Source organism: Anomaloglossus baeobatrachus, chromosome 3 (genome assembly GCF_048569485.1).
Source record: "Anomaloglossus baeobatrachus isolate aAnoBae1 chromosome 3, aAnoBae1.hap1, whole genome shotgun sequence".
Lineage (NCBI taxonomy): Eukaryota > Metazoa > Chordata > Amphibia > Anura > Aromobatidae > Anomaloglossus > Anomaloglossus baeobatrachus.
Window position 1 is genome coordinate 251,169,710 of NC_134355.1, and position 10,934 is coordinate 251,180,643.

At 42.1% G+C, this 10,934-nt stretch overlaps 1 protein-coding gene across 3 annotated transcripts in view; it reads right to left on the reverse strand.

Annotated features, from left to right (window-relative positions):
* SASH1 (SAM and SH3 domain containing 1) overlaps positions 1–10,934 on the reverse strand; it is a 243,539-nt gene that overhangs the window by 51,557 nt on the left and 181,048 nt on the right. For all 3 annotated transcript variants that reach the window (XM_075339794.1, XM_075339793.1, XM_075339795.1), the window contains one exon: positions 6,169–6,240. In XM_075339794.1, coding sequence (XP_075195909.1) covers positions 6,169–6,240 — 72 coding nt within the window. The remainder of the gene's footprint in view (positions 1–6,168; positions 6,241–10,934) is intronic.

A 10,934-nucleotide genomic window follows, 5' to 3' on the forward strand; every position in this document is an offset into this window, starting at 1 on the left:
ATGCAGATATGCTGCAGCCAGCGCCGATCGGTGTGAGAACGCTGATAAAATGGCGCCGGAGCGAGGAGAGGGGGCGGGGCCTAGTCAAAGAGCGGGATCCGGAGGGCCAAGGAGATATACAGGGGAGGGAAACATCTCCTCAGAGAGGAGTGTCCTCCCCTGTCCCGAACGGCCGGTGGGCGGAGCCGCACTGTCCCTCTGCATGACTGACATGCAGGGGCAGTGAAAACGAAACTAGGCCTCAGGCGAAGCCGGGGCCTAAATTTTACAATGCGGCCGGCGCGCAGGCACCCTCGGCGCGGTTCTCAGGTGAAAACCAGAGAACCGGCCGGAAATGTCACAAAAGTTAAATAAAACACTCTCCCCAACAATAAAGTGCAAGGGACCCCCCAACAATAACGTCTCAAATACTTAGCTTGTGAGACGCAGGGCCAGGTCCCTGAGGGATGAGTGCTCCGTCCGGCAGGATCCTGAAAGGGCTGCGGATGGAGACCGGTCTCCTGCAAGGCAGTGAGAACCGTGCTGGCTCCCACTTCAAGCCAGAGCCCGAGGGATGGTGAAGGAGCGCGGCATGTAAGGCTCCAGCCCTGAAATCAACCTTAACAACACCGCCGACACAGTGGGGTGAGAAGGGACATGCTGGGGGTCCAGGCTTGGACCCGCTTTTCTTCAAACTCTTTCCAAAAATCAAAAATCAGATGAGAACGCATGTGTGGATGTGTGCCTCCTGAACACAAAGCATTGAACTGGCTATATTTGGTTATCCAGGGGGTGTATATGCTCGGAGGGAGGAGCTACACTTTTTAGTGTAGTACTTTGTGTGTCCTCCGGAGGCAGAAGCTATACACCCATGGTCTGGGTCTCCCATAGGAACGTTGAAGAAAAATGATTTTAAACTCAGAAATATTGGCCTACTGAAACGTATGTACAGTAAATGCACTCAATACTTGGTCGGGGCTCCTTTTGCATGAATTACTGCATCAATGTGGCCGCCTGTGGCACTGCTGAGGTATTATGGAAGCCCAGGTTGCTTTGATAGCAGCCTTCAGCTCATATGCATTGTTGGGTCTGGTGTCTCATCTTCCTCGAGACAACATCCGATAGATATTCCATGGGGTTTAGGTCAGGAAAATTGATGGCCAATCAAGCACAATGATACTGTGGTTATAAAATTAGGTATTGGTACTTTTGGCAGTGTGGACAGGTGCCAAGTCCTGCTGGAAAATTAAATTTCCATCTCCACAGAGCTTGTCGGCAGAGGGAAGCATGAAATAGAGTCATTACAGAGTGATCTACAGTATATAATATATGCGTTTCAATTTTGTAGTGAATTAATGAAAAATTAACTTTGAGAATATTCTAATTTATTGAGATGCACCTGTATGTTCCGTATGTCATATCCACAGGATATGCTCTACATTTCAAAGAGATGATGGTTAAGATACCGTCACCTACATCTATTTCAAAAACACAGACCTTATGTGCCAATGTGAATTAAAAGGTATGCAGTTTTCTCAATTCGTTTTTATGGGATTGCCAAAAATATTCCAGCACGCTTAGTTGGCTATTTTCAGAACTTCCATAGAAATCAATGGAGAGAGCCATCCTTGTGAACCCTTATTGACACAGAAGGGTACAGCGTTTTAAAGAGTTGTCTACTAGGGTGGAAAGGCCCTTCTAGCTATGTGTGCACAGAGATTTTTGAGGAGTTTTTCAAGCAGAAACTGCTTTAGGAAACTCGCCTGTTTTAGGAAGATTTTACAGACGTTTCTCTGTTCCTGAAGAGGTTTTGATTAGTTTTTGAAGATTTTCTTTTCTCAACTGTTTTTGCAACTTTTTAATTGGACAACACTTAAAGGGAACCTTTCACATCCCATATGCGTTCTGACCTACAAGCAGGAGCATGTGTGGCCTAATAACCCCTTCCTACACATCCCTGTGCTGTAATAATGTGTATTATGAATGTAAAAAACCCCCCTTTTATTGCTTACATGTTCTTTATGTAATTATGATAGGCTCTAGTCCCCTGGGTGTCGCTTTGCCCTGTAGCGGTGATACCATGGATTTACATGAGCGGCGTCACAGTCCGCTCCTTCAGATCCTGCTTGTGCACGCTTACCATTCCCGCAGCTTTCTTATCCGGGTGCTTGCTTGTCGGCTACATGCACACACTGCGCATGATCAGAAGACTGACCATGTGCAGAGCGCATCTGAAGCTGGCAAGTAAACAGCCAGATAACAAGGCTGCAGGAATGGTAAGCGCGCACAAGCGGGATCTGAAGGAGCTGACTGACACCGCTCATGTAAATCCATGGCATCACGCCCACAGGGATGGGATACCACGGAAAGTATGCAAACGCCCACAAGGCGATGCGATGCCCAGGGGACTAGAGCCTATCGTATTTACATAGGGAACATGTAAGCAATAAAAGGTTTTTTGTACATTCATAACACACTATTACAACACAGGGATGTGTAGAAAGGGGTTATTAGGCCACACATGCTCCTGCTTGTAGGTCAGAACGCATATGGGACGTGACAGGTTCCCTTAATTTGGAGCGGTTGCCTACACGATCTTGAAATAAGTGACAGTTTCCTTTTTTTATCTAAAACCAGCAATTTTTAAGCAGAAAACGCTTCAGGAAACTCATTTTCTCTGGAGTTTTGTAAACCTGAAGTGTCTTTTAATTTTGTTCCTTTTGAGTCTTTATTGAGTTTTTTTTCCTCTAGTGTTTTTATTCTTGGTGTTTTTCCAGCCTTTTCCAGTTTTGATCTCCATTGAGCAATGAAAAATCCCACTAACTTTTTTTGTAGGTTGGAAATGCTTTAAAAAAAAAAAAGAAGAAGAAATGCCCAGGGATCTTCTGATTTATGTCAATTCTTAACGTTAGAGTTTTTTTGCAGCATTTTTCACAGAAAAATAAATTGGTAAAAAAAGATGAACTGTGATCAAACCCTAAGGCTAGGTTTCCAGGTTCACACTAAGTTTCTTTCACAAGTTTTTTTTATACAGAAAGTGTCAAAAATCTCTTCAAAAATACTTTGCTGTTTATTTGCTGACTTTTTTTTTAAGCTTTTTTTTTTATCCTTGAAGAAGTCTTGAAAAACACCAGCTGGGAGGAAAGTGAAGGTTATTTCTTTGAAGTAATTACTGAAGGAAATATCTCTACAAGGCACTGTCACCAAAATGCTGCAAAGAACTCTTCAAAACAGCTTTAGGAAAAGGAAAACTCCTCAAAAACCTCTGCAGAAAAGGAGTATTCAAAAGCTGTTTCTGCCTAAAACTTGGAATTTTTTAACATTTGTGAACATACCCTAAGGCCGAGGTTGCACACTGACATGTTGGGCGACAGTAAGGGGTACTTTGCACGTTGCGACATCGCTACTGCGATATCGTCGGGGTCAAATCGAAAGTGACGCACATCCAGCGCTGATAACGACGTCGCAACGTGTAAAGTCTAGAGGCGCCGATAAACGATCGAAAAAGGGTCGTAAATCGGTGATCTGTGTAGCGTCGGACATTTTCATAATGTCGCACCAATAGGAGATACGATGTTGTTCCTCGTTCCTGCGGCAGCACACATCGCTGTGTATGAAGCCGCAGGAGCGAGGAACATCTCCTTACCTGCCTCCACCGGCTATGCGGAAGGAAGGAGGTGGGCGGGATGTTTAAGTTTCTCCGCCCCTCCGCTTCTATTGGCTGCCTGCCGCGTGACGTCGCTGTGACGCCGCACGACCCGCCCCCTTAGGAAGGAGACGGGTCGCCGGCCAGAGCGACGTCGCAGGGCAGGTGAATGCGTGTGAAGCTGCCATAGCGAAAATGTTTGCTACGGCAGCTATCACAAGATATCGCATGTGCGACGGGGGCGGGTACTATCGCGCTCGGCATCGCAAGCATCGGCTAGCGATGTCGCAGCATGCAAAGTACCCCTAACTCTCAGACAAGTCACACGACTAAAAACATTTGTGTGACACCATAGGAATTCATTAACTGTGATGTCGCAAAGCGATACTGAGATTTGATTGTCATGCAACACTTGTCAGCAGATAACCCATGCCTTAACCTTTGTCAGGCTGCATAATTTTACGACGTTAACAGCGACCCCTTATCTTGGAAGGGGATGGAGATATTTTATTGAAATTTGGCCAATATATTCTGGACCAAAACTGCTGAGATGTCACGAAATTTCAGCCCTCTACGGCTTTTGGAAAAAAAATGTATTGCAATTTTAAAACGGAATAGTTACAATTGTACCTATTCAGCCGGACAAAGGTTAAAGAGTTATTCCCATCTCCAAGATCCTATCCCAATATGCAGTAGGTGTAATGATAATATTAACAAATACCTCCAATTAGAAATGTAGTACAGCTCTCCTGATACACCCATGTCTCTTATCTCATGTCTAGGGCATTGCAGCCTAGGTATACATGGTTACAACTACGAGCAACTAACTCACTATATGCGTCGACGTAACCAAGGATACCCAAGCTGCAATGCCCTGCACATGAGGTAAGAGACAAGGTTAGATTAGGAGAACTATACTACATTTCTAACTGGAGGTACTTGTTAATATTATTACATCTACTACATATTGGGATAGGATCTTGCAGACGGCAGTAACCCTTTAAAGTAAAGTTTCTCCTATATTAGTTCCTTAGCATGTATCATTTACCTGAACAGCTCTTTTTAACAATAGTGAGGGATTTGGATAGTAATGCATTGTAACTAACAAGTATGACAGCAACTCTTCTGCTGGTACTGGATAGACTTCTGGGAATTCCTGTTCTACATTACTACCCAAACTGTCACAGAGCTATATTTGAGAATTAGCCTGTTTATTAGTAGATTTGCTTTTTGGCTTTGGATAACTCCACTCCTACCATCTAGCAGTAATAACGTACTTTCATTTTTCACCACAAAAAAAATTGGTTACAATTTCCAGTAGCCAATTTAATCGGATTGGTGACTAAATGTACAATATTTATCCACTTACATCCAAATAAGACTTGTTGGCAGTTCTAAAAAAAAAACGTTTTCTGCACTGGGTTAGACCTTTAATCAAATACAGAACTTCAGCTAAGAGATGGCAGTGTGAAATGCTTATAGAGTCCTAGCTGCCAGACCGCTAGCAATGTGACTTTTCTGGCATGGCTAGTGAGTCTGTAATAAAAGTCTTGTGACAACCCCTTTAATCATAACTAATGTTGGTATTTGTGCATAAACACTGTTCCGAGACTGTGTCAAAATTGCAGCCAATCAGAGATTATCAGAGAAATTTAGCGATCATTTGCAATCTTATTGGTTGCTGACTGTTGTTGGAAGAGTTTTAATACATAAAGACCATTGTGGTCAAGTAGCTGAAAATAGTCCTGGAGATAACATAAGTATCTAAAGCCCCCGTCACACATAGTGGTGTCGCTAGCGAGATCGCTGAAACGTCACAGGTTTTGTGACGTGCCAGCGATGTCGCTGTGTGTGACACGTAGCAGCGAGCAGGCCCCTGCTGTGAGGTCGCTGATCGTTACAAAATGATCAGGACCTTTTTTTGCTCGTTGTTCTCCCGCTGTGCAGCAGACATCGGCGTGTTTGACGGCGGGAGATCAATGAGCACCGACTTGTGTAAGCTGCGTACGTTGGTAACTAGGGGAAATCTCAGGTAACTAAGCAAAGCGCTTTGCTTGGTTACCCGATATTTATCCTTGTTACCAGCATACACTGCTTACAGGGGACCAGTGCTGGCTCCCTGCACACGTAGCCAGGGTAAATATCGGGTAACTAAGCAAAGCGCTTTGCTTAGTAACCCGATGTGTACCCTAGCTATGTATACAGGGAGCCAGCGCTGGCCGCCTGTAAGCGGTGTGTTAGTAACCAGGGTAAATATCGAGTAACTAAGCAAAGCGCTTCGCTTAGTTACCCGATATTTACCCTGGTTACCAAGCACATCATCGTTACACGAGTCGCTGGTGGCTGGTCACTGGTGAGATCTTGCCTGATTGACAGCTCACCAGCGACCATCTAGCGACGCACCAACGATCCCTGCCAGGTCGGATCGCTGGTGGGATCGTTGGTGAATCGCTACATGTGACGGGACCCTAATGCTTTGCATCTCCTGTATACAATACATATAGGCAAACCAATGTCTGATAAGTTAAGTACAGTGAACTCACCAGAGGGTCTCCACTATTTCCAACATGTAGTGAGCGATTGTTTAGGTCAAATCCACCGAAGCTGCAGGTCCTCTGTGAATTAGGAAGCATAGAAAAGAAGGGAGCAGATAGCAAGAGAAAGATGGAGATAAAGAAGAATACAATTAATCAGAGAATGAATGTCATAAAGACAAAACATATGCAGCAATGGACACCAGGAAAATAAAATACTGAAGTATTTGATGTTACACCACAGTGATTCATGCTCACAAAATGAGGTCTGTGTATATCACAAGTTTCTAAGAAGTTGTTTGTTTAGGACATTTGGTTTGGAGGCACAGAAACCACTTTGAATACATTGCTGGTGGAGACGCCATTATGTGTAGACTTCATCAAAGTCATTTCTCAATCCCTCTGGAGGATGCGCTAATGTATGTGAACCATATGGCTCATTGTTCACAAAAAACCCCTTCCTAATCTCTCCCCACTTCTTTATCTGCTTTCAGTATGTTACATGAGTGCATGTTATACACTATTCTAAAAGGGACTGAAAAATACTGGGAACTATCTGTGAATATACATGCTATTACTATACACAAAATCAGCAGGTAAAAAGGTCAAACATAATAGTTCAAAATGTCTTCCCTACTACATAAAGAAACATTATTCACAGAGGTAGACAATGACTATCCTAAAAAAAACAGCAAAGAAAAACACCAACTCACATAAAAAAGACCATGTACTGAGGGATAGCTAGAAAAACTTTGTGTAAATAATAAAGTGGATGTAGCCCATAGTGATATCTAAATACATGGCCACATGCATGAGATGGCATATATTTGATGGCACCTCTGAGTGTTGGAGAGATAATGTTGTTGGATGCTTGTCTCCCTGATTTTTTTCCTTGACATACGCAGCCAAAGATTATACATGCTCCATTAAAATAACAGCGTAAGAATGAGTAAGCGAGATATCTAATATATTACAATGCACAAGTTATGCTCTACGGAGACAATCCTAAAACCGTACATGCTGGTCACTAACGCCCCGATTCATCAAGACCGGCATTGTTCACACCAATCTTGATGAGAGGGCTCATGATTATTGGCGCACACCTCCTAATGAGTGCGGCACATCCGAATGTGGCGTGCAACTGGCTACAAATCTTTCTCCAATCTAAGATTTCTGACTTAATGTACACTGCAGCTCATCGTGAATTAGATAAGTTGTGGGGTCACACTCCCTTTTCTGCTCCTGTCCCTCCATATCTTTGTGAATCTGACATAAAAATGGCAAAAGATGCATCATGTTGGGTAACCAAGTTGTGCCAAAAAATTGTGACCAGTGTTTTATTCCATGTTTCTAGCAAAAATACATTGATTCAAGGCCTATATCTCTGAGTACAGAACATAAGGCAGATTAATAGTCTCTATGTAAAAAATGACAAGGGTTATCGCTTCACACATAGGTGCTTCTATATATATATATATATATATATATATATATATACACACACCGCAGGAGTTCACAGGGGGACCGTTCACCACACAGGAGTTTCTCCACTACCAGGAATCCGATTGATATCCCTATTATCATTACCTCTTTTCGATCACTTAGTCTCCTTTCAAAAGACCATATCACTAGGGACTTCATACTTCCATTGTGCCTATTCAGAACGTTAACTATCATATAGTATTTCTACTTAAGGACTACACTTGGCACCAGACCATACAAACGTTGCCCTTTCTCTACAGAGGTATTCTCTGCGTTCATACATTAACAGGTTAAGTACCTCTGAGCGGATTCCTCATTACCTTTTGCACTACCCTGACCAGCATAGCATTTAACAGTGTTGTCTAGAAAGGCATTTACTCCCTCTCATGGAAACCTCACACATGTGAATTCTTATAATTTCTTCCCTACGACCCTTTAGAAATTCACTGACGAAGGCCCATGTGTTGAGGCCGAAACGTTGGAATCTCTGGATTTTTTGTATCAATAAAAACAAGCAAACTGTTTTTCAAGCATCACCTTGCCTCAGACTCTTATCTTTTTTTTTTTGTGTGCCCGAGTTACTGTTTTTGCTACATTCTTAAACATAGTCTAGCCCCACTGTTATGTATTGAGCCTCATCATAAAGTGAATGTTCAATCCCACGCACATTTCCTCCACATGAAAAATTAGTTTAAGGGGAGAATGCACTGATGTATGGAAGCAGACAGCTCCATGTAACTGTAGATGATCATGAAATGATCATAACGTAGGAAAGTTTATGAGCCAGATTCATTATGGCCTGTGTTGTTCACACTGTTCTTGAGGAGGGGGCTTGCTGGAATTAGACGCTTCTTTTTGATGAGTGCACGTTTCTTCCTGAATCAGGACTGACTCATGAGTGGCATTTGCCTCCTTCCACTATGCCAGAAATCTTACTCCGGTCAAGTAACTGGAGTGAGATTTCTGCCATGGAGATTGCCACATCTCTTCATTAATTTGACAAGCTTTGTCTTCCCACCACTGATGTATCGCTCAAGCCTGCCTATTTTGTTGGAGCTGGGGGAAACTAGCATGTAAAATCCAAAAGCCACAAAATTTTTGCCTAAATTTAGTGACTTTTAAAAGTTTTTTGTCACAATTCTGAGGTGAAAGCTTTTATGAATATGGCCTTTTTTTTTTTTTTTTTTTTTTTTTTTTTTTAACTGTTTTTCACCACAGGCAGAAATGGTATATTCACCAAAACATTTTGCATGTGTATTGTCATTTCTAACAGTCTCCAAAGCTCTGATCATTTTTTCCCCAACTTTACTATATATTTTGTCATTTTAAAAAATAACTAAAATGTATTTGTATATAAGCCTCAGATGTTTTTGGAGCACTGTAAACAACGTATTTTCCATTATGCACAGCAGCATTCTTGATGTACGTGACTACAGCATGAAGATATGTGTTCTCATTCCAACAGATCATGTACAGAAAGCTATTTTTTAACAATCTGGCTACTCCAATGCTTGACGTAATACAAGAGATATGCAAGGATTTTAATTCATATGACCCGCTTTAAACTTTGTTCACAAATAAATCATTGCTCGTAAAGATCATTGTTCTACAAATGAAAGTTAGGCACAGGACTATTCCGAAATGGACAGATCCTCCATGAAGCTGTATCCCTATAGTAGTTCTACCTGAAAAATGTCCTATACATAAACTCATGTTGGATGTGGTTGGGTTATACTTAGAAAATGTTGTCAAATGCTCAGCATATACAGAAGAAAATATATGTAACAAATACATTGAAAATGTCCAAAGGCTACAACGGGCTTGATGGATGCTAGAAAAAGTGTCCTTTTGCCATATTTATGCAGCATATCCTTTGCATACCTTTCCCCTGTAGTAAAAAGCATAATTGACTAGGCTTTTTAATGAAAGGAGATCATGATTGGATCCTATTACCGTAATTAGAATTGTATCCCTGTGCTATATTTTCTTGGCTTCATACAATTGCCATCATACCTGTGTTTGCTAGAGAGCAGTTACAAAGTCAAGTCAAACGTGACTGTATTCCTGGAAGATCACTTTAATTCCCTTCCAAGCCTCATTGCCCCTAATCTATACTTCAATCAGAATCAATTCTTCCTTAAAGTGGATCTCTCAGCTTTGTATGCTGCCATACTTAAGGGGTATCATCCTAACCGAAACGTGCATAAAGAATACACTAATTACATAGTTATAAGAAGAGCGTACCCTGCCCCTTCCAACCCTATGAGTATGTACCCAGCAGCCTGTCATTCACAGCCCTGAGGGAAGGAAGAGGCAGGTCAATCTGCTTCAAAGGGAATCTGTCACCATGTTTATTAAACTTCATCAGAGCAGCATAATATAGAGACTGAGACCCTGATTTCAGTTATGTGTCAGTTACCGAGCTGCTTAGTGAAGTTTTGATAAAATCACTGTTTTATCACCAGGAGATTATCAATAGAGAACTAGTAAACTTGCTGCCCGATAGTCAGTCCTCCATATTCATGAGCTCTGAATAATCACACCTCCAGCACTGATTGGCAGTATTCCGTGCACATTATACATGGCCAAAATCCTGGTGACATGCTGCCTTTAAGTTGACAACATAGGAACCAACTGGTTGGCAGAAAAATGCTGCTAATTGAAAAAAATCTGGTTGTCAGGCTGTGTATCTGTTCCCAACCTGATACAGGAGAAAGAAGAAAATGAATACCAGAAGGGGCGGGGTCTCAGCCAACAAAGCTGATACTAGTAAGCAACATTTTTCTGTTAGCTGAGGCCCCGCCCCTTCTGGTCACATGGGTATGACCTCGCCACAGGTCCTGCTGGTGAAAAGTTAAATCGATTGTATAATACTTATGCTAATTCTAACAGGGGGAGGGGAAAACTATGAATACCCCCAGATATTATCTGATCCTCAGCTGCTGTCACTCTAGAAACTGATGATTTTATAAACTTTACTTTCTTGGATTTCAAAACCTAAACATCCGAGCTGACCACTGAAGGTATGTAGAGAATCAGCCTCATAGTATTTCAAGAGTTAAAAATAAACAGAGGTTTACTCGACCCGTGCTCCAGGACTAACCCTGCTGGTCACGATAATAGTTTACAGGCTGCACTAAAAATTTGCAACTAAAGTTTGGCACATTTTCTTCACCACAGCGCTGCACATTAGATCACCCTTTTTCCCATGAGGCCATGCTTATGAACCCCACAACAATTGTTTTTTTGGTGCAAATTGTGCCAGAATTCTGAAGCATTTAGCTTACTAAATC